Consider the following 24,290-nt stretch of genomic DNA (forward strand, 5'->3'; position numbering starts at 1 on the left):
TTGTTATTTGTCCTCGAAATATAGTCATATATGTTAAAACTCCTCTGTCGATGATAACTCATATATCGATATTTTTGTACTGGTCCACAAGGTGTAGCTTTTGAATGTAAGCTGAGTCGAACTCCCCCCTGCTGGTGTATAGATGGTTCGGCCCAGCAGGATTGTTGCAATGCCTCCTGATGGTTCAGTAGGTACACTGATCACAGGATGGCTTGACGCTTGTGACACCGCTGGCTTTTTCCCGTTTTTATTGCGTTTTTATTTCAGTGTATCCTCTGCCACGGCTTTTCTTAGACAAATGTAACGGACAGAGAGGGAAAAAACAGCAACATCACAACAAGTGTAACTGTACCTTCACGTATTTCGAAAGGTTTTTGTCCGCGGCTGTAAGCGTCGTACTCAGGCTCGAACCAACTGCACATTTTTTTTTTAATCCAGAAACTTCATGATCCGAGCTGCTTGTACGTGTGAAAACTCGTTTTCCCCCTCTTACCTGCTACCTAAACTGCGTGGAAAGGGTCGTTTTTAACGCTAACGGTGGAGGTGTAATTGCTTAACACTTGCAACATGGCTGCTACGGGAACGGTAGAGGGAAAAGTTTAACACTGACGTGGGAGAAGTTTAATGCCGCTGCGAGTTGCTACACGAGTTGTTCTCCAATTAATAGAGTCGCGAGCAGCCGCCGGTAGTCTGGCACCGCTATCCCCGGACTTTGAGGGCAGTGGATGAACCGTGAGAGAAGCCGCCGCCTCCTCCTCCTCCTCCTCCGCAGGCACTGCAGTGGACTTTGTGGGGAAACTGTCTTCATCTCCATCGCAGGCTGTGCTGGCGTTAAAGGACTACTGTCGTCTGGCTGCAGGCAAGCTTTCCGCCTAAAATGCATTTCTCCATCCCCGAAACGGAGGTCCGCTCAGGAGACAACGGTTCGACCTATGTGGTGAGCATCATGATGTGTTTTTGTTTCACTCAGCCCCAATGCTAATGCTCGCACAGGTCGAGCTGCTGTCAATGCAGCTCGACTTTCAGTCCTTAGCTTAACTGTTTGGAAATGTTTGATTTGCATCTAATTATACAGAACAGCTGTTTAAAGACATTCAAACACGCTGCAATCTGAACTGGAATAATATTTATTTGTATAACGTATAGACAAGACCAGTAAACTTGATCAGGGACATCAAAACAAAGTAGTAAAAGCTATTGATGACTCAGATGTGGCCTTCAACAGTATTGACCACTATTTCTGTCATTGGACTGTTATCTGCTTGATGCGATAGCACCGAGTGACTGTATAATGTCTGAGGTTGGAAGTGGCCTTGTCTCTGATTCCTCTCATTAGCCACAACAGAGTCTCTTTTGTTTTGCAGGTTTCAGTCAGCACTTAAATTCTCCCTGAGATTTGAGCTTTGCCACCATGATATTGCAATCCTCCATGTTACTGAGAGGAGAAAAAAAAAGGAGCCAGCACTGCTTCAACAATGTCACCAGCACATTGTGACGATCCATAGTTTTTTCCTTTTGTGCTTCACTGGTAAAATCTTGTCTGTTTTGCATTGCCTTTAATTGCTTCTATTGTTTTTGAAAGATGGTAGGCTTGTATTGTGTTGGCAGTGATTGTCCATGAAGGTTGGTCAAGGACAGCTGCAGTGAAGCATCACCGCCACATTTTTTTTTTCCACAAGAGTTTGCAGAAGTTTCTGTTTTTGAATACCGAACTGGGTTACATTATTGTGATTTCTGTCATATGTTGTAGTTATTTTCTCACTTTAATTTGGGTGGATAATTTCGATAACCACAACAAACTCATGTTGCTAGGAAACAGTGTGAGTTGCTTTATTTACTTTTTGTTCATCAAGCATTGAAAAACATGACAAGAAGTCTTTTTTTGAATGTGACTGGCATTAAGATAATATTCTTCTTGGTTAATTAAGTATGGAGGGATTTGAGACATCATACTTTGAAATTTCAGCGGCCACATCTGACTTGCACATGGCGTGACACTGGCTGCTCTGTGTCTGAGTGTCACACACCTGCGAATGACTATTTTCCATCTTGACTCCATGTGCTCCAAAGAGGAGGGGGGAGGGGGGGGGGGACTTGGATTAAGCTCATTGATTTTTATTTTTTTGCTATTTGCTACTCTCACTCACTACATGGATCCTGCTTTGGATTAAAAACATACTTTGCTTTGAGAATTTTCAAGCAGTACATTTAAAAGTTGATATCAGTTATTTCCCACTTTGATTTGCTCTTCCAACACCTGCTCTCATCTGAAAGTCAGTTTATGTCTAAGCTGAGCATTTAAGTGCCGTCTCTGACCGGTTTTTACCTGGAAGAGCCTGTGTTTAGCCAATCCTCCGGTGGGAATTTCAGCTGCGGCTTTTCACCTCTCAGCTGGCAGGCCTGTGTCAGTCATTGTGACCTTCCTGTAACCAGCCCCACAGGAAGGGACTTTGCTTGATTATAATGCTGAGAGAAGAGCTGTGTACCTTGGAACCAGTAAGCCACAGAATCTGCCGACTTTGCACAGGGCTTTTTAGAATTACAAGGGCTGCAGTTTTCAAATATGACTGTGCAAGCTTGAACATTTTCCCTTTTTTTTTTCTTCAAGTTTTAAGCCCTTGTACTTCCTGTTTTCTTGTCAACTTACCCTCTTTGTCTTTCCCTCACGTGATATGACGGTATATTTTTAAGTGTTTGTGGGTGTTTGAAAGAGGAAAAAAAGCTTTGCTGCTGTAATACATGGTGACTCATTCACTGAAGATCAGGAACAGGTTCAGACTTACATATTAAGTAAATCATCTGCTTCCATTTGTAGTTTTTCAGTTCGTGGAAGTCATGCAGCAGGCCGCCCTCGGGCTCTGAGCAGTATGTGTGAATTTAAAAACACAAAGTAGATAGATTCATTTATATTCATATTAGCAGCCGCCTTCGGTATCTGGTTATTATTAATAAAAGGAGTTTGAGTATGTGCGTCACAGTGGCAGCAGCGATGGGAGTATTCCAGAATTATTTTCTTGGTACTTGAAAGTATTCCTCAGTGTGCAGATGGGATTTCCACAAGTCAACATCTCTCAAAAACACCAGAACCAGTTGTGGAGAAGAAAAGAATTAACAAACAGCAGAGTGTTGGTGCAGCTGTCAGTGAAGCAGTGAGTGTTTTGGTGTTTCCTGTCTGAAAACCCCACAGTGCAAACTTCAGCCGGCGCAGTTTATTTCCTGTTGGAGGAGGCAGGATACCAAGGGAGCGCATAGAACCAATGGTTTCTGCCTCAAACTGCCACAATTACAGACGCAGTGTACTCCCTCTGCGCTCACACAAACTCTACTCCGTATAATAGAAGGCACAAAGAAGTGTCAGGCGCTTAACTTTTTCCTGTTGAGTGCACCACGGATCCCTCCAAGCCGGCCACTCCTTTCGCACAGTTTATGGCGTCTCCACACACCAGGTGTGCACACATACTGAGGCAAAGTCTGACTCCAGTCAGCAGTGCAACCTCAGTCCCTTTGACCTCGACGGTCATCGTGGGTGGACAACCTTCCAATACACACCTTTTACCACTGGTTTCATAACAATGATCAACAGACTGAACTCAGATTTGCAAATAAATGGGCCAGGAGACATGGCTGCAGTCTGCTGCTTTTATTATGTGGTGATATTTAGGTTAAACATTACAGACCACGATTCCGATAAACTTATCCAGTAAAATGACTCGGAGAATGTTTGGTCTATTTCACAGCGATAACATTCAGATCACATTTTGTCCCCAGTTGTTTTCGCCTTTCAGTCATTTGGACACAAGCTTCATCACATCAAAAACATTTCTGTGGTGACTTATATTTTAGAAGGATCAATGTGAAGTCATATATTTTGACTGCTATAAAACTTTATAGAAGCATATGAATATGAAGGCAATATGCTTAGAAACATGTACGTTTTCTTAAGTTCATTTTTCAGAACAAACAGTTGTTATCAGAGCCACGGCATTCTGCACACTCATTCTTCCTTCCTTCATGGATACTGCAGACGTACACATCTTGTAGTTCATTTGTTGACCTTCCCTCCTTTCGCATTCCTCTGGATGTTTTGGTTTGTACATTTTTGTTGTTGTTGTCATCCTGCGTGTGTGTGTGTGTGTGTGTGTGTGTACGTGCGTGCACGTGCTTCTGTGATGCGTCGGGTTTTTTTTTTTATACTTCTAGCTGTTACCTACATGTGAAATGTTCACAGACAGGTGGGAACTAATGGTTCTTTGCAAATACAGAAGCTGACTTTCAGTTCCAGTGAGTAAATAGTGTGCAGATAAAAGTTAAACGTAGATCAGATGTAAAGTGTCAATGTTTCTATTTGATTAGAGTTTCTTTAATGTTCGTTTTTAATCAGTTGAGCCTGAAATCGGAAGAATTTACCAGTTCTCGTCTTCTTCAAACTAAAGCTTCTTTTGATTGTTTATATAATTTCCTATCAGACTTACTGAAGAGTCTAGCAGTATGTACTTTCTTCAACTGCCTCTGAAGACTAACAGATATTTAGACTCCTGAATCCGAGTGGTGGGTTTGTGCGGGAGTATCTACTGAAAGCTCCTGTCAAAACAAACAGAGTGTATCTCAGTGGAAGGATTAAAGGTTCTCGTTGTGATACTTGCTGCCTGTATTTCCTAACAGCACAAAAATTCAAGAAAGCAAAGTTTTGATAGGAAAATGCGCAGCGGGGCCTGCTTTCCGTTTAGGAAGCCAGTGGGGCTTGATTGAATCCAACTTTCACTTCATTTGTTTTGTCTGCCCAATGCAATCAAAAAATGAGGAGACGCAGAGCAGCGAGATGAGACGGAGTGGATGGAGAAGAGGGAGCGAGGGAGCTCAGCTGCGATAGTTAATGTTCAAAGTAGACATTACTGATTGGAGGCAGCCAGTATCAAAACTAACCAAACCGACTCTGCAAGTTGGACTGTTTTATTGTGTAAATCCTCATAAAAGACAGCAGCTGACGAGAATATCATTTGTTTTTCGGTGATGATTATTTTTACATGTATGAGCACGTTCAGCTTTAGGATTTTTAGCTGAGTCTCATAACCGTCTGCGACACGTCAGACCTTCACATGCCTTCTCATCACGTCGTAATTCGTTCTCGCCCTTTTCCTGCAGGCCTACAACATCCACGTCAACGGCGTGCTCCACTGTCGGGTACGCTACAGTCAACTCCTGGGTCTCCATGAGCAGGTAAGGCTCAAACAGCATGGAATATGCCCTTCTGCACGTCCGTCACGCGCCGCGACCGCGATGCTCTGATGCTGTTTAAATGCCGCCACATCCACCCAGAGTGACCTTTAGCTCAGCTCCGTGTCCCCAGCCTCACATCGCTTTGAATCAAGGCCGCGGTGGCTCGCTGTCCCGTGCTCCCGTTCAGCTATTGCCTGTAAATAGGCAGCGATGTGGCGGAGGCTGGAGGGGTTGTGTGAGGAGAAAGGAATGTTCTTGGCCTTCTTTCGACTTCACCTGCTCAGAAACTGAAATTAAACTGAAAGAAACGTCTTTGGAAAGTGCTCACTTGCCCTGGTCTGAATTGCCTTTTTTTGCAATGAAGCTTTATCCACAGTTAAGATCTTTATTTAGAGCTTAGATTAAGAAATAATTTTTTTTTAGCATCTGTTTGTTTGGGCTCGCATTTAAAACAAACACCCAAGTGTCTCGATTGAGTTGTTGGGTTTCTAGCTGACTTGTTGTGGGCTCTTCGTGCTCTGAAATGTACACGACAGCAAGTCTCATAGAAATGCCCAGTTTCCTGCTTCCAAACATGAATAAATAAACAAGAACGGCCCAAACTTTGCAATCTCCATCTTCAAGTCTGTATAATCCAGTCTGACAGCTGCCGTTGCCTGGCAACAGGGTGTGGGAAAAGACACACTTCAAATCAAGAATCGACCCTATGATGCTTATTATGGCGGCGTGCACATGACCCTAAAACACTCCAGTAACTGTGTGTGTCACACACACGATCCTCAATTATCCCGGAAAAATCTCCAGTGGTAATTGGGTTTTCACGTTTCAGGAAGATTTGTTTTGCCTTTTCCGTGCCTCTAATATATTCACAGCCTGTCGTCAACCAACAGTAAAAACAAGGCAATTTGCGTAGGGACGTGGTGGGATTGAGCTCTCATTTATTTCTGGTTTAGAGGAAGATTTTGTAACCTCGGCTCGGCGTGTAGAGCCGTGAGAGCTGATTTGTATGTATAACTGCCGCTGCCTCTGGCGCACTGAAAATACCACAGGGCAATATGTCGAGGTGAAAATCACCTCTCTTCCCTCTAGCACCCTCCGCGGCGTATCATCACCGTGCCATATGTGCTTCATAATGAGAGACGGCGTGCCGGTGAATTCCTCACCACGAGCGCTACGTGCAGCCCGATGCAGCAGGTCAAAAATTGTATTCTAGACTTGTGAGGTCCGGGTTTAAGACTCCCACGGTTCGAAGCTACCAGTATTGAGACGATCGAAAATGGAAAATAAATGAGTCAAGAAGCTGGAAGACAAAGTAAACTTGGAATGACTAGACATGCAGGTTTCCAGATGTTTGTGCACGAGCGCACACGGAAACTTCGCCAGCTGCCGTTGAAACAAGGCTTAAAATAAATGTGTGATTCATCTCGAACAGTCTGAAAGTACCTCTTAGAAAAATGAACCCACAGCTTTTTAATTGAAGAGACTGTCTGCTGAAGGTAATGAGTTTCACTGTATATCCTTTAAACTGAGTTTCAAAGTTGTTATGACTTCTGGGGAATAAAGAAGTGAGTTTTGTACAGCAAGGCTTTTTCAGTATTTTGCACCTTGTGGTTTAAACCAACAGATAAAGAAAGAATATGGCAGCAATGTGGTTCCTGCCTTCCCCCCAAAGAAGATCTTCACGCTGACCCCTGCTGAAGTGGAACAGAGAAGAGAACAGCTGGAGAAATACATGCAGGCTGGTGAGTTATTCCTGCTCACGGCTCGTCTTTCCCTCTACCTTTTCTTTGGATTCGTATGCAAACTGACAGGGCGGTTGATTTTGTCAGTCTTTCAACTTGACGGTGTTCGTCTTCGTGTTGCTTTCCTCCGAACTTTAAACATGCCGGGCAGGACTGATTTTCAAGCCATGAAACGTAGGAGGGAAGAACAAAAAAAAAAGAAGAAGAAAAAACGGCCCTTCGTAGCTGTTTTCCAAACTCTGACTTTTCAGCACAAATAGAATTTCTTTGAAAAGCTTCTCCACCGCAGTCACAAGCATGAACTGGCCTGGTGGGAGTCACGCTCCAGCCTCTTGGAGTGTGTCACGGCGGAGCTGATGATCTGAGCAGAGCGAGATGAGACACAGACATTAAACCGTGCTGGCCCACCTGATCAACGGAGGAATAAAAACAGACTCGGGGTCTCGGACCTGGCAGCACTTTATAAAGCTTTACGACTTTGAATTCTCTGATGATGAGGTGCTACCTCTGGGCATCCATTCTTCTGACTGAACGGAAAACCCAACGCCAAAAAGGATGGCTCACGTTTTTGTATATACACTAAAGGAAACGTGCCGTATTTTTTTTTTTAAATTTAAACATGCCTCATGACCCTTATAAAGGCTTCTGTTACGAGTCCGGAAAGCCGATTGTCGTTTTAAGCATGTTCGAGAAATTCTGTGAACAGGTCGAGGGTGAATATTCCCACATGCGCGCATGAATAAGTGAAAGTGGCAGCAATGCCGAGGGTTTGTTTTAATCCTTTCAAGCACTGGCAGTTACAGCGGAACAAGGACGCGTTGTTTGAGCGCATATTTGCTCATAGTCTGGGAGCATACGCACACAGGGTGTTCTTGGCTTCAAGTCCTCTCGGTTACATCATGGCTTTTTGCATAGTTATGGAAAATGAATCGCCACAAACACAATCTGCTCTGACGCAGATGGCTCTGAACTCTCTGTCAAACAAGCGGTTAATTTGTGAAAAGGACAATGGCTGACGAGACACACATGCACGCTCAATAAACACCTTAAGTATGAAACAAAACCAAAATGGAGTAGCTCCGCTTGATTTTTTTTTTTTTTTTTTTTTTTTTAATGAAACTGATGTTGTCAGTTGCTCTTAATTGAGTTGATGCCCTTCTGATAAAGCTTCGTTTTATATTCCTCGCGCCTCTCTTTCGTAAAGTGCCAGGTTAATTGCCTCGCCGACTGGCTCGAAAGGTTCCGCTGATTTTATCAGTTCTAAATCCAGCGGCGTGATGCGCAAAAAACCCAAGTAAAAAAACGGAATATGGTTCCGCCTGACGACATTGGTCTGACCTTAACCACCACGAAATCACGGCCAACTAATTGGCTTTTAGTAAAAAAAAAAAAAAAAACCCCAACGTATCTCATCTTGAGTTCTTACTGCTCCGCGGCGAAGCAGGAGAGCGAGATGAATAATTTATCAGTGGTGTTGCTGGGTAGCGTTTTCTCATTGGCCTCCTGTCCTCCTTCCCCCAGTTCGTCAGGATCCCTTGCTCGGAACCAGCGAGATGTTCAACAGCTTCTTGAGGAAAGCGCAGCAGGTGGGTAGTCGATCCGATTTCTGCTTTTCCACCCAAACCGGTGACGTGATCATTTCTGCTCCGCCTTTAATTACTGTTGGAAGTGTGTTGCGGTGATGCAGTGCTGTTCTTCCTGTTTGTGATGTTACACAGTGTTATTTGACTCGCGCAGAACACTCATTAAATGTGTGAGATCAAGTTTGGCCCGCAGGCAGAACATGGAGGAATAATCGTATCAGATCTAAAAAGCTGAGGGGTAAGCGGTCTGTTGCTAAACATAGGTACATTTGTCCCTGCTGCGTGGGTGCCGGGTCTTTATGAAAAGCATTATCCCATGTAAAATAGGAAGAAATGAGCCGCCCGATGATTCATCTTGATGAGATGCGGCCTGAAAGCGAGGCTGTCCTGTGCCGTAGTGGAAGATGTCGAAACAACAGAAATTTCCTTCCAATTGATGGTTTGTTGACGGCCCGTTCAGAGCCGGCTGCAGGGTTGAATCACTGCAGCTCAAGCTGTGACCTGCGGCCCCGGGAGGCCTTAAATCACCTCCTTGGACAGATTCATCTGTGTGAAGCCACTTCGCAGCCATCCGGCCTTCCCTCCTCCGCGCTCACGTTAACTCATTAGTGTACATGTGCTCCGTCGTTATCCCTCCCCCCCAAACATACTGAGAACACAGCAGGTGCAGAGTAGGAGACTCACACACACACACACACACACACACACATGCACACACACCCCGCTGCTCTCATTTCATCTCTACCTGTAATGACAGTGCTGTTCAGAGAAACCCCACCCCCACCCCGCTGTGGGCTGCAGGGAAGATGAAGAGCGATTTAGCAGAGACTCAGTTCAAATATCTCTCTTCCTCTTTTCTTCAACATCTCTTCAGACATTTTTTCACTTTTGAAATATTCTTTTATTTTGGTGCTTCTCTCTGCTTATCTCGCTTTCATTGTCTTGTTCAGTTAAGAAATGAAAAGAAGCAGTAATAGCTGTGCTAAACTGAAAAAGGAAAGCTCTTGTTTTTTTGTTTTTTCTTTTTTGTATATTTGAGTCTGAGCTGACAGACGGACAATGAGCGAACGTGAAGGTTTGACATAATAACATCCAGGCTTTCCAAAATGCCTTCAACAGAGACGATATGAAGTGTGTCTCCGTATCCTGTAAAACAAACCTCGCCAGTTTCCACAATGTTTAGAGTTCGCAATCAGCCAGTTTTCTTCTGTGGGAGCTCCTGTTTACCTTGTTACATGCCGTTAAGTGCCGGGTGCAGATTCATTCTGTCCCAGTCGCTCTGCCCCGTCCACGTTAGGGATGGAAACAGTTATAGAAGAACTTTTTTTTTTGACATTTCACTGAATTTTACACCAGAAAGTATAATTAGAATTGGCTTTATGTTTGGATTGTATTAACTTTCAGTAATAATTCCAAAACATTTTGCAAAAACGTAGACTTTTTTATGACTTCTGCTTGGCGCCACAAGAAATGAAAACTTTAAATTGCATTATTTGGGTGTTTAACTCAAGCAGATGTAGATTTCACATTTTTACAATTACTTTTGAAGTCCCATTTTTCTTTGGCTAATTAAGGCAATAATTTGTATTTTTAGGTGTCTTGTAAACTCTGTGACGGGATGGTTTCCATCTCAGCTCAGTTCAACCATCTCATCCTTCCCTCCTCCTCCTCCTCGGCTTTTGTTATCGACTGAAAGAATGAAAACACTTGCCCATGAAGCCGAATAAAATCCCGCGGCGTTTCGTGTCACTCCCACAGGAGACCCAGCAGATTCCCACAGAAGAGGTCGCTCTCGACATCTGCCTGTCCAACGGTCAGAAGGTCACAGTCAACATTCTGACTTCGGATCAGACGGAGGACGTCCTTGAAGTAAGTGCCCCCGGCACGCTGACGCAGAGCGCACGAGCACGGCGTTTTCAGCCGTCCTCCAACGCCGCAGCCCGTAGATATGCACGGTCTGATTAACAGTCCCCTACACGAAAGGCTGTGCAGCGTGTGGATCATTCACTCTGTGAGTGTTGAGGCATTTGAAGGGTCTCAGACAGTGCTCTGCTCTACTGTTACTGATCTTCAAGGTTTCCGGGATTGTTTACCTGGAGACATTTGATGTCTGCTTTTCATAAGCGAGCTGACAGACGCATGGGGACTGGCTTCAGGCAGGCAATATTTCTGCAGACTCTCCCGTGAGCTCCCAAACACCGAATGCCATAAATCAAATTAAGTTGTGTTTATTTATACAGACCCTCCCCGCCAGGGCAATTCTTAAAGGATTTTATGAAGTCTGGGCTTTCTCAGCCTCGCTAAATAAAAACCGCGGTGTACAAACAAAACGGTCTGATGAAAGGGAAACATCTTGATCGATCGCAGGACGCTAAAAAGTGTTGTGGAATTGCTTAGTAAAAAAAGCATCCTGGATCAAATCGCAACCAGTCGTCATCGTGAGGCAGTGTTTGGAGGATAGACCTGTGTGTGTGCATGTTAAAAACATCAGACGTTGATTTATAGTTTTCTCACCTGTCAGTATTGTAGCTGCGATCGTGTTTTTACTGACAATTGACATGTTGCTCAGAATTTGCTCATTAAAAGAGACGTCCTGTTTGCTCAGGATATTTATGAAGTTTTATTGCTGTGTCTGTGTTTGATTCAGGATGCCAACTACCAATAAGGGAAAAGCACACTATTCTAAATTCATTTTAATTAGCTTCATTTCAAAATTTTTAACTATTTATTCTCCATTTTTAATTCCCTTCTTTTAAATCTTGTTTATTTCTCTGATTTTAGTGTAATTTTATGTATTTCTTTGCGTTTGGTAGCTACTTTGAATTGCTTTGTGTATGAATGACACAATACAAATAAACTTGCCTTGTAAAGGTTTTACTCGCTAACCTCCCGCTACTGGTCACAGTTTACAGTACAGTTTTCTTTCATGTTGGATGAATCGGTAAACTTTTAAACTGCTATGAAGAATTTACAGCAAAACTTTATCCGAGAAATCAATTGATGATTTAATTCAGGCTTGTTTTCTGTGTTTTTCATTTTGACAAAGTGTTACTGGAAATTATAAATATCGGAATTTTAGTCCTTATAGTTTGCACTCTATATGTCTTAACATATCCTGAAACAGTAAATCTTGTCACGTATATGCAGAAGGTTCAGAAGGTATTTATATAATCTTCACTTTTATCGTTTTAATCTTTCATCTTCAGGAGCCAAGTTAATTGCTAACCTCTTTCACTCCTTTTTTTCTTTTTTTTCAGGCAGTTGCAACAAAGCTCGACCTCCCAGACGACCTCGTGGGTTACTTCAGTCTCTTCCTGGTTCGTGAAGGTGTTGATGGAAGCTTGACCTGTAAGTCCCAAGAAAAACAAAAAAAAAAACAATAACAAAACCATATTCCGGGGTCATGGTGAGAGTTTGGACTGGCGGATTTGCAGGGATATCCTGTCTGTTGCTATTGGAAAGTGGCCTCTGTTCATTATCCAGAACAAACTGCAACACAAACCAAAGCAAACAGCATAAAGTACGACTTTTGTCCTCCAATGATTGCTGACTATTTATATCCACAGTGAAATGCATTATCTGATGCAATTACTGTCTTTAAATGTTCTGCGTTTTTTTTTTTTTTTTTGTTTTTTTTTTCCCCCCCAAGTGAAAGCTGAAAACAATCAGATAAGCAGTGTTTACCAAACTAAGATGTAACACACTGGGCTGTTCGATAGAGAAGTTCATATTTATTTACCTCCATTTATCACGTCAGCCCTGGCCCCGTGCTCTGGAGACACATAAATCAACTAAATGACTGCCTTCTCTTCCAAACTGGGAAATGGAAGAAGATGTGATTAGATTAGATTTTGATTATATCGGATCATGGATTTCATTTTCTTTGAATTAAAGTTTTGTGGTATTCACAATGTGTGGTTTGGACTTTGGTTTATCCATTGTAAGTAATCATAACTTTTGTTTGGCCAAAAAATGTCAGAATTAAAGGGAATTGTTCTGTCAGTATAAAAACAGACTGTATATGCAGTTTTTGTGGCAGCGTGAAACATAATTCTCACAGGGAAAAGGCTGTTACTTTGTTTTCCCAAACAATTATACTGTTATGTGTGTCATGTCCTTATCTCATGATACTTTATCGCGCCAACAATTTATGGCATACAGCTGTAATCGTAACCCATTTACACCTATCTTGTAACTGCTGAGAGGTTATGCAAGGCGGCGTTATTATCATTACGCCATGAAACTAAAACACGGTACGACCTTCCAAGCACAGACGAGATTCACAAGTGTGTCGCATGTTTTTCAGCACGAGATTATGAATACTGTGAAAAAAAAAAAAAACGGCAGAAGTAGTCACTGGTTGGAGTTTGTGTGAGATCATTGGCCAACAACACCTGCAGAGACGCAGGTGAGCAGCTTGTCAAACTACCTCAGATCCCAGATATTCTCACTTCCTGCCTCACACCTGCCAGACGGAGCTCATTCCAGGCTGTAAATAGTACCAGGTGAACAGGGAGGACTGTGTAAACGTTGCAGACATGTTCTTCATTTTGCTCCCAAAACCTGAGAGGTATGAAAAGAGAGCGGTTATGCGCCGAATACGGCTCAGTTGTCGGAATCTGCGGCAGTTCACGGGCTGCAGTTCAAACAAAACTGATGCTCGGAGGACTGCAAGCTCCAAAAAATCCAATTCCTCCCTGACAGGCTGTAAGTTTCCCAGACGTCCACCAGTAAATCAATATCTGCTGTAAAATATGGAAATACGTGTCAAGAAAGATCTGTTTATGGTTTGAAATAGGATTGTTGTTTTACACAAACATTTTAATTTGCTAGAAGATGCCCTAAAACCATTTTATGCATTGGTTTTGGTTCACAGTGCAGAGACACGGCGCTCTGCCTGCCACGCACGTGTGTCCAGGAGTAAACGCAGGGATGGCCAATTAAAGCACAGAGCAATCTTCTGCAATCTCGAGCTTGATTATTGATGCCTGAACACAGAGCAGACCGCAGCAGCCTGGCCCTGAGTCCTGCCTCAGCCTCCTCAGGGAACCGGCGGCAATAAAGCAGCTGCGGATCATGGACTCGAATACACAACAGCCTGTTATCTGGGGTTTTTTTTTTTTTTTTTTTTGGTAACATTTTAACACGTACAGATAGAATTTTACCCTGCTGGGACTTATCCAGATGTTTGTCTTTCCATCCCTTGTTGTTTGTTGTTAACATTATTATCCATGTCCTTGGGACTTGAGCTGTGCACTTGTGCGTAACTCTTTATCCGTTGTGTGTGTGTGTGTGTGTGTGTGTGTGTGTGTGTGTGTGTGTGTGTGTGTGTCTCTCTCTCACTTTCAGTTGTGCGGAAGCTGCAGGAGTTTGAGCTGCCTTATGTATCCATTACCAGCTTGCGGAGCTCTGAATTTCACATAGTCTTACGGAAAAGGTACCCACCACTTTACCTCTTACCTGAAGCTGATCACGTCTCTCCGTGTGGAATTACCCCTCGGCTCCCTTGTTATTTTACAGGATTTCTTAGACAAGACGGTTTGCGTCAGACGTATTCATGTGGTTGATGGTTGCTGTCAAGGGCTTCATTTTATCCTCTTTATCCTGGTGATGCACTCATTTCTGACTGGTCAGAGGAGCAGTAGGGTTAGCCGCGATCGCTCATTCAACGTCAACGCTCACCACTAAACAGGCGGCGTTGTTCGGCCGCGATGACCCTTATCGAGACCAGATAGCGCGTGCGTCTGACGTTGACGGGTTACAGGACAGTCTGAATGTCCTCCTCTGTTTTAAAGTGGAGATTCTTCCACCAGGCTAACAGACGGGTCAAGTTGTTCATGCTGGAAGGGCAGCTCTGATGAAATAAATAACACTTGGTATGTAGACACCAACTCTCCCCGTTCAGTCAAAGTTTGCGACTTTCCCTCCCGTCAGCAATACATTTCCCTCCTTCCTCATTTCTTGGGTTTCTTTTGTCACCCGGCCTCCCGCCGACTCTGGAGGTACACAGGATGTTTACTTTCTTTCTGCCTGAAGGAAAGTCTCAGTCCTCCTGACCTAGTTTCACTGCGGCGCGTCGAGGAGTGAGGGAAGAATGAATGTTGATCTAACAAGTGAAGGTGGGGGGAAAACAGACCCCCAGTGTGTGAGATCCAGGGGAAGACGAGGTCAGGGTGAACGGGGAAAAAAAAGCTCCTTTGGCAAAACGAAAATGGTAAAAAATGGAGGTAAACCGTCTCAGTCTGTTGAAAAGATTGATTAAACACAATATGAAATGTTTTTTTTTAGAGATATCCAGAGCATTTGTGAATGTATTAGATTGATCTCAGTAGTTCAAGCACAAAATAGAAAAAACCCTCACAGACGTGATTTCACTACACACATGCTCTGATTCCTCTTCGCCCTCGTCGCCCGTTTCGAATTGCCGATGTAGCCGAGGAGCAGGCTCCACATCTCCTCGGACAACTTCTCCTTCCACCAACAGCTTGAGAGTCCAACAAACTACACACTCAATTTCACTCCTGCACTGAAGAATGAAGGCAGACGAACGATGAGAAATTCACTGTCTCACACACAGGATGATTAAATAAATACATAAGTGCACTTTTTGCATTGCAACTGAGGTGTGAAAAGGGTATTATTTAAAGAAGTATCACATCCATCACTGAGGTCCATCAGCTACTATTTTCTATTCTATGCATCATGATTACTGTGGATGTTCCAGACGAACCAATTCAGCAAAAATTGTAATCAGAATTAGTCGACTAATCTAAAAATGAGACATGCCCTGAAAACGGCTAAATTCAAGCATTATTCAGCATTTTGATTATTGTCTTGTAGTTCAGTCCAGTCAGTTTTACGCCACACCTGCTGCCCTCGGTGTGTAACTGGAGTTGTACCAGGATCATCAGACCAACTTGTGTACAGTGTGCTCACAAACCCTGCTGCTGCTGTGTGCGTTTGTGTAAAGTTGTGTTTTTCTCCTCTGGCGCACACACACAGCCAGCAGCAGTACCTTCAGTGCAGCCTGGGTGTTGACTGTGGAGCTGAGCGTCATTAAACTCACATCATCATTATCTGAACAACCCCCAACTCCACGCAAAGCCTTCTTCTTCAGATGAATGTTTCAACTCGTCTCTCCTGCCTCTCCCTTTGAAGTCGCTCTCATTTAACGGGCTCGACGAACAGTTTGTCCCAAGTTTGTTTGTATTTGGCCGGAATACGTTTCCGTGAAACTCTGGTGGTGTGCTCACGGAAGAAAAAACTCTTGTTGTTCCGTCACGCAGTCATTTTTCATTTCTCTGAGACAAGGAGTGGATATATATTTTTGTTCGGGCAGTTTTATTTCATCATCTCAATATGCAGAGCACAGATGTTGTTTTTTTTAGTTAAATAAGTCACCCACACACACACACACACTCACACACACGGGCAGTTTGTGGAGTCATAGAAGACAAACTACCAACTTGCCAACTGTTAGTCATCCTTGTGCATTCATGCATTGTTTAGTTTTGAACAAGTCTCTCAAATGGAACTGTGCAGCTGTGCTGTGATTTACGATCAAGTCCGTGTTTCTGAATGTCCTCTGTGTGTCTCCAGCTATTGGGACATGTCGTATGACGGCGACGTGATGGACAACAGAGTTGGCCTGAACTTGCTTTATACTCAGGTAAGACATCTCCCGCTTGCTTAACTTTGGCTGCTGCGGCTTCTGTCTCAAAAAACACCTTTGAAATTATATTTCCCCTGAGCTGCGCGCCGGAGCAGGAAACTCGCATTACAGCTGGCTGTTTGTTCGCGTCTGCGGCGCTTTGATTGAGGCTGTCTGGCGTCGACTTCACATCAGGAAAACCAAAGCGAGCAGCTGCTTCATCCTCCCGCTGCCGAACGCTTTCTGCCCTTCCCCTGGGTCCCGCAGCGATCTGATAGCGGTATCGGGTTGTTTTGACTTTGCGACACCTTGAACCGTGTTCCTCTTTAATCCTATTATTAGCAGAATTACAGCGACGGCCTGTAACGACCTGCTGTTTGAGGCGTTTCTATGGCTGCTGTTGCAGCTCACGGTGCAGTTTTGTGAAATTTAAAACGCCGATCGGCGGCGTTTACAGAAAGTCCTTCAGGTGTGATTTCTCCATCCAAATGAAACTTTATTTTGCTCCACCTGTGTGGAAAATAACACCTGACTCTGCGCTCTTGCTTCACCAGACGGTGTCGGACATCGAGCGGGGCTGGATACTCGTCAACAAAGACCAGCACAGGCAGCTCAAGTCACTGCAGGAGAAAGGCTCCAAGAAAGAAGTGAGTTACATTTTTTGTTTTAGACCTTCAGTCTGGTATTTGTGTGTCACTGTAATTAATCTGAAATGTCTTCATCCAAGCATAAATCTATAAACTACTGGAAATGCAGCACTTTTGCATCCTGTCATGCAATTAGCCTACTTTTCCCCCCAATATGTGAATTTTTAATCGCATCAATCCAGGAGAGGATTCAAACTTATTCCCTAAAGGGACTAGACACGAGCTTTTTTTGGCATTTAAGAAATGTTGCCTAATGCCACTTTGCTCCAGTTTATCCATCTAGGTCAGACGCTCAAATATTACGGCTACATCAAGTTCGACCCCTGCATCACGGACTTCCCCGAGAAGGGCTGCCAGGTCATCGTCAGCGCCGGCAACAACGAGCTCAACTTCCACGTCAAGCTGCCCAACGAGCAGATGAAGGAGGGGAGCTTCAAGGTCACGCGCATGAGGTGCTGGCGAGTCACGTCCTCGGTAAGCGGCGGGGGAAGAGTGTGTGTGTGAGACGGCGGCCCGCTCACCTTCAGGCGTACCTTTTTGTTACTAAAGCTAATTATGTTAGCGGTGGGGGGGTGGGGGGGTGGGGCATTAAGCCGTCAATAAGCTTTAAAGTGGCTCCGCGTTCAAACGTCCGCTCGCCAGTGCCGCCAAACAAAAACGCAACGGCTCCACAAGTTTCTAGCGCTCGGCGAAAGTGCTGACCTCTGCCTCATCCGTCTTCATCAGCCCAATTACCCAAACAAGCAGGCCACACACACACACACACACTCACGGCGCTCTATTGATCTGGTGGAGTAACACTCAGAGGAGGAATCTATATCTGAACTGATGGTCGTTTCCTGGAGAGCTGTGAATCTGAGGGCACCTTCACTTCATGTGTCTCCCTCAAACAAGCTGAAAATAAAAGACGCAGACGAAAGAACATGAATGAGGGCATATTGGTTAATTGGTGACGATAGGAATTGCCTGCAGGTGTGTGTGTGTGACTGTTTGCCCTGTGATGGACTGGCGATCTGTCGGGGTTTCACTCCGGGATCGGCTCCTCGGCCCCGCAATTAAATGAAGCGACGTGAAAGATGGATGGATGTGTAACGTGATCCGAGTCACACTGCTGAAATCACACACAGCTGCCCAGTAAACATTTACCAGCCCAGTGTCAGATTACTGCTGAACCCTGTTAAAAACACCATTTCACACACACACACACACACACACACACAGTTCCAGCAGCTTCACACTTCAGTGTTCAAACGTGTTCTTCATTATTCCGTTTGGAGAAGAAGTGAGTGCAAACTGCAGGGGAAAGAAGTCTGTATATTTACACTCACATCTGTGTGACGTTAACGGTGTCAGTAAAGGTTTTATTCTGCTCAAGGTCCATATGTTGAACACATGAGGTTACAGTTTCCACCGGCGCCGAGTAACTCCATCGATCAACCTGAGAATGCCGGCTGTGGGCTCAGCAGATCGGCGATTGATCGATCGGGATAACACTCCGCAGACTCAGCCTGGTTAAACAACGCAGTAAAAGTTAGGGGGAAAAAAAATATTTTCTATTTATTTTCCTCATAATGTTGGAGAGAAAAAAAACTCAGTCTGATCATAAAAATAGAAGCGATCACACAGGAAGAACAAAAACTGTTGTGACGTCAAACAAGTGGAAAAAGAGCAGAATGAGGAAGAAGAAAGAGGAGTGTGCAGCGCTGAGTGCCACCCATCCTGAGAAAACAGCCGCTCTATAAAGTCTGAGAAAGGCCACCGTCATAAACGCTGGGCTGAGGGTCAGAGGAGGGAGATAAGCTCCGTCTGATGCAGCCTCTTACATGCTGATAAACGCTACATTATGAAACTGAATGCCACCAATCTGTTTTTTAAATTCAAATCAGGAAAGCTAGCCCAATACATTCTCTTCTTAGTAAATTTGATAACTAAAATTCCTTCTCATATTCAATATGTGGGATCCTGAATCGGCGTCTGTCTGCTGGAATGCCTGTCAGGTGTCTGAAAGCGAGGCGGCTCCTCTGGCGAACGCTTCCAGACGCGAGACCTCATTTAAATGGAGATGGGCTCGGCGGTTCGCCTCGGCGTCGCGCCGGCCATTAGCCGAGTATCACAGCAGCTTTTACCATTCGCCAGGAGATAATTTGCCGGGAGACGTGGCCGCGTGGCAGCAGATCTGAAGACGGAGAGCGTCTCGGCCTGTTTGATTACAGCCGGAGCCCCTCCGCCGCCCGGCGGGGTGATTAATTCCTGAGCTCATTCTGGGAGGTCAAAGTCATTTTAATGAGCCCTTTCCTGTCCAACCAGATATTCAAAACATCTCCTTCAGTACTACACAGCCCCCCCCCCCCCCACCCTCCAATCTGGAGCTCAGATTGCATCCGGAAGGAAACGTATCAGCAGTTAGTGTATGTTTATATATGTAAGATATTTTTGTGTCTGTGTTTTGTCTGCGTGTGTGTGTGTGTGTGTGTGTGTGTGTGTGTGTGGTTAAGATGAGTTTGTTTTCTGATCCAGTAGAAATGGCGAAGGGCGGAGTCACTCCTCCCAGACAGCTGCTAACGACACGTCTGTGTTAATCAGTGGTTCTTTATCGTTTTACAGTCTGCACCAGTGTTCTGCTCCGCCTGAGTACAGAGTTAAACGTATAGTACTGAGGGATTAACAGGGCTTTGAGCTATGGCGGAGGTGTCAAACATAAGGCCCGTGGGCCAGAAGTGACCCACCAGAGGCTCCAATCTTCAACTGTCATAAACACGACTTTCAGAAAAACAGCTTTTTTTTTTTCATCTGTACTAATTTTCTTTCAAACAGCACCAAACGTGAGTGCTATTTTTGTGTTTTTATTCTGAATTATGTGCTTTAAAAATAAATGTCACTTTCCATGTCTTCCTAGAGGAAGCTTGCAAAACCTCCAGTGACGTTGTCTTATGATCGGGCCGCTCAAATTAACCTCCAGTTATACAGAAGAAAAGTAAGCACACCTCCCCGTCGCTGACTGACCAGACCTTGGTGCTTATTTCTGCAGCAAGTCCCGGTGGCCAACGGTACGACCAACCCCTGCAGCTCGGCCAAGTGCGAGGTCAAACTGGAGCTGGCCTTCGAGTATCTCATGAGCAAAGACCGCCTCCAGTGGGTCACCATCACCAGCCAGCAGGTGAGAGGAGGCCCGGTTCGCCGTGACAGGTTTAGAAAGCACAGCTCTCCTTCTGCGATTAGAAGAATTCTTCTTAAGATATTCCACATAAGCCACTTTTCCTCACTGGATTATCTCCGATATGCCTCAAAGCTGCAAACAGGCCTGTTTTTTCCCCGGTTAATGAAAAGCATGGCCTTTGGTGGTTTTCTAAAGCACTTCATTGTGCTCATTAATCCAAGTTTTGTTTAATCAATGAAAAAAAAAAAAAAAGAATGCTCTTTCTAAACTTGGAGCGGAGCTGATTGGACTGACGGCTCTTTGTGATCTCAGGCTATAATGATGAGCATCTGCCTCCAGTCCATGGTGGATGAATTAATGGTGAAGAAGTCGGGCGGCAGCATAAAGAAGGTTGGTGTTTGGAGAAAACCACATTATTGCACCTTGAAATGTGATGATTTTTTTTTTATTTTGTTTTTTTTTTCCCAGAGATTGATCTGGATTGAGGTAAACGGAGGAATTTTTCAAATCCAGGAATTTCTCTTTCTGTTTCAGATGCTGAGGAAACGACACAACGGCTCCATTCAGCGGCCGGACAGCCAGCAAACTGTGAAATCTCCCCCTCTACTGGTGAGACCCGCGATGCCGTTGTCACAGTTTTTATCCTAGACATGCGTTCGTCTTTGACGCAGGTTAATGTGGATTATTTTTGGCTGCAGGACTCTCCAGACCCAAACCGTGAACAGATCGTCAAACTCTCAGTGAGTCTTCTTCACTTTCACCAACATTCTATGAATGTCTGGAGGAAGTATTTCCTGAATGTAAAGTTATGAGACAGCATGATATTTTTGCATCATTGACTGATTTATTTCACTTGAATTTGTAAATACATGGCAAATATGGATGCTAAATGTGAGATTTTTCCACATGAGTGGCTTGAAAGTGAAAATCTGAGTTGGACGTTGTCGTCTGAATCTTCCCGTTGACCCTTTGCTCCGGCAGACCAAGCTGAGCTCGGTGTCTCTCAGAGGGATCAGCGCCTCCAACTCGGCCAACGACATCAGCGCCAACGATTTCCACGGCAACTACGCTTTCGAGGGCATCGGGGACGACGACCTGTAACCCTCGGCCGACCTCCTCCTCCTCCCCCTCTTCATTCCACTGTCAATGAACGGGACGACAAAAGATTTCAAGCTGAGCTGAGCCAAGCCGAGCGGTGCACAGGGGCGTCCGGTTCTGCAAGATTGTAGCTTCCTCCAGGAGAAATCGCTGCCTTAAGCACCCATTTACTCTCCGGTAGTGTCCAGTTTTTCCCTTTCAGACCGCGAAGGCTCGTCTCCGTGTGCGTCCTTAGCGTCCGTCTTGCCATTTAAAGCGTGTTTTTATGGAACTTTGGGGAAACGGCGTGAAGAGAAAAGATGGATTTCTGTCTCTCTCATTGGCCGCATGTTGTTTTTTTTTTTTTTTTTTCAACCACAGAGCCAAACGTTCCGTTCGACCTGGCACTAGTGATAATTCAGCAGGTTAGTCTCGTGTCGAAGTTGATCTCAGAGCTGTAGATTATTCAGAGCTTCGCCTGTAGAGACGATCAGCTTTCTGTCTCGGCCGCAAACCAAAACGCGCCAGCTGTCCTTTACGTTTCAGCGCTCCCTGCGCGCCGCGCCAGCAGATGTTCGAGCAGGCGGGTCAGAGGCACAGCGACTCGCGCTGCCTTCAGGAGCAGCCCGATGCCTTAACCTGTTTGCTCTCCGCGGCGCCGTCGGGCCGTTGAGGGTCCCGGCGTCGACTAGAATCTTGCAGAACGTGGCGGGAGGCCGATGTGGCCGCAGCTGCTTGCACTTGCTGAACCCATCGTTTTGCACAGTATTACAGGTGGAGACGGACATTCGAGAGGAAGCGACTTCAAACGCGCTGCGGAGACTTTTTCCCTGTAAATCCATCTGAGTTTTTTAACCAATTTTTTTTTTTTTCTTTTGTTGTTTTTTTAGAGGTTTATCATAAATGCCAAATTATAGTTTACTAAAGCATTTTGCACAAAGTAAAACATAAAAATTACGACAATGTCACTTTTATATTCTATACATTCAGTTAAGTATTCCGAACATTTACTAATATCTTTTTATCATCATAGCTTGTTGTAATCGAATAGATCAAATGTAATCGAAGCTGTAAGGAACAACGTCTCAACGGACCAACATTTATCATGTTTACATCATGTTTAGGGGACTTCTTAGTTGAAAATGGAACGTGTTTACAAATTCTGCACCTGATTTTTCTTTCCTTTGATGAGCGACGATGGAGAGATGGATGTTTTGGACTCGACGGTTTTCCGTGTGAGCGTCATGCCAGCCATCTCAGAGGATTCAGCTGATCGAGGTGCTGCAGTGTTGGAGAGCGAAGCGAACATATCCCGGTCTTAGGAGAGCCGCCATTCCTCTTAACTCTGCCGTTAGCTCCTTTTCACGTTAGGCCGCCACCCAGCAAAAAAAAAAAAAAACAAAAAACAAAAAAAAAAAGCCTCTAAATATAAATCAGTGCCAACCGATCAATAGCTGCAAACATGTTCTCGATACTAAATGTCTTGTTCTGTCACTGCTGTGATTCTTAGAAGTGAACGTGGACACCACCACCAGCTGCTTCTTTTTTAATGTTCTCTGTTCCTGACATGGCCAGGCCCATAAAGCTGCGAGCTCCAGGATGTTCTCACGTGTGTAGGTGCCAAATTAGAAGTGCTTTTTTTTTTTTCTTCTTCTTCTTCTTCAGCCTCATCTTCTTCCGGCACATGGCAGATTGTTGCGTCAGCGTCGTATTGAACCGATTCCTTCAGAATTTCAGCTACTTTTCATTTAGATTTTAGTGGTTGAAGGTCAGCGGCAGCCGTCTGCTCTGTTTGTCACGCCGCTACAATAAAGTCTGATATCCAACCGGCGTGTGGTCGTGGTTCATTGTCTGAAAACGATCCGATTTCAACCCATCGAGTCTCGTTAGACGAGCCGGTGAAAAAGCCCGTCAGACCGGAGGAAGGGTTTGTTGATGAGAGCTTGGCAGCATGGCGGGCTTCAGGTGAGGAAGATTTCTGTTCAGGAGGTAATCTCGGCGAGGCTGGGAGTGACTCAGTCTGTGGAAGCTGCCTCGGGGAAACTTTGATCTCCTGATTAAGTCTCCAGAAACTAAACTGTTATTGCAGCAAAAAAACCACATCAACCACTAAGAAACCAGAGAGACGCTGCAGGGAGACGCCCAGCAACAGATTGGAGGGGAAACATCAGTGAAGAGCAGATTATTAGGTATTAAAACATAGACATGTCCATTCTTCTCACATGACGCTGGCTGTAATTAATATATGTAATAAGATTTCTTCTCAGTCTCTGGTTTTTCAAGTCAATTGGTTCTTAAATTAACTGCTCATTCATGGCCATTAAATCCCGATATGTCGGTCCAGCCGAGCAGTTTTAACTTGATCAAGGCTCCTCCAGCGCAGGGCTGGGCTCCTCTGGTCCTGGAGGGCTGCAGTCCTGCAGGGTGCCCCCACCTCCACACACCTGATCCCAGCGATTGGCTCGTTATCAGGCTTTCTGCAGGGATTCATCAGACGCTCATTGGATTCAGGTGTGTTGGAAACATGCGGGACCGGCTCTAGTGGTAAATGGAGTGAAGTCATATTCAGTTTTTTCGATTCCGTTTGGTGAACAAGGAGCTTGACGACTCATCACTTTGAAGAAAATACACGAAAGGTGAGTTGTGTGAAAAGTATCGTGTTTGGACTGAAGCAGAGGAAAGAGGTCTCAGGGAGACAGAATACCTACTGAATCAAAGTTTTAGGATGCAACAGATTTTTCCTTCTTTGTAACAATGAGAGAACATTTTGGTAACTTTCTGTTGAGTCCTCACTGCCCCCTGCTGGACATCTTTAGAAACGCAGCTATAGCGTTTAATTCACCTTTAGTCAGAGAAGCTTAGATGTAGCTTTACTGAGTTCTGCAACTCCTTTTATACAAGATATGAACCAGCAGTGCAAAATAATGAATGTGAGGATGCAGTCCGTTATTTAGCAGCGATCATCAACTCATTTCCCTCGCCGGCTTCATGACAGTAAATGCAACATCGACATCGGATGAATGAAACAAATTACATGTGTTTATTTCAAAATCCTCACTTTTTAAGGCATTTTTATGAGACACTGCATAAAAGACACAAATGGCCACTTGCGAGATGCCGCTTCTAATCTATGAGTCTGACGCGCCGTCGTGTTAACAGCAAGTTGGCAACCTGGAAAAATATCTCACTTGCATATAATAGTCATTCACAAAGAGT

The 24,290-nt window shown here is 44.6% G+C and overlaps 1 protein-coding gene across 1 annotated transcript; it reads left to right on the plus strand.

Annotated features, from left to right (window-relative positions):
- Positions 1 to 202: 202 nt before the first annotated feature.
- snx17 (sorting nexin 17) lies at positions 203 to 22,520 on the plus strand. The gene is made up of 16 exons (XM_030110707.1): positions 203 to 732; positions 820 to 937; positions 5,143 to 5,217; positions 6,842 to 6,959; positions 8,481 to 8,545; positions 10,301 to 10,411; positions 11,800 to 11,890; positions 13,892 to 13,979; positions 16,142 to 16,211; positions 16,748 to 16,840; positions 17,111 to 17,314; positions 19,869 to 19,997; positions 20,310 to 20,387; positions 20,532 to 20,606; positions 20,696 to 20,737; positions 20,979 to 22,520. Exons 2-16 carry the CDS (start codon positions 878 to 880, stop codon positions 21,096 to 21,098), a joined length of 1,419 nt encoding a protein of 472 aa, XP_029966567.1. The 5' UTR covers positions 203 to 732; positions 820 to 877; the 3' UTR covers positions 21,099 to 22,520.
- The last annotated feature ends 1,770 nt before the right edge of the window (positions 22,521 to 24,290 follow it).

Source organism: Salarias fasciatus, chromosome 15 (genome assembly GCF_902148845.1).
Source record: "Salarias fasciatus chromosome 15, fSalaFa1.1, whole genome shotgun sequence".
NCBI classification, from domain to species: Eukaryota; Metazoa; Chordata; class Actinopteri; order Blenniiformes; family Blenniidae; genus Salarias; species Salarias fasciatus.

Coding starts and splice junctions, on each gene's coding strand:
- snx17 (XM_030110707.1), top strand. CDS start 878: ATGCATTTCTCCATCCCCGAAACGGAGGTCCGCTCAGGAGACAACGGT. Junction 8,546..10,300: donor TCTTGAGGAAAGCGCAGCAG/GTGGGTAGTCGA, acceptor TCACTCCCACAG/GAGACCCAGCAGATTCCCAC. Junction 11,891..13,891: donor TGTTGATGGAAGCTTGACCT/GTAAGTCCCAAG, acceptor TCTCACTTTCAG/TTGTGCGGAAGCTGCAGGAG.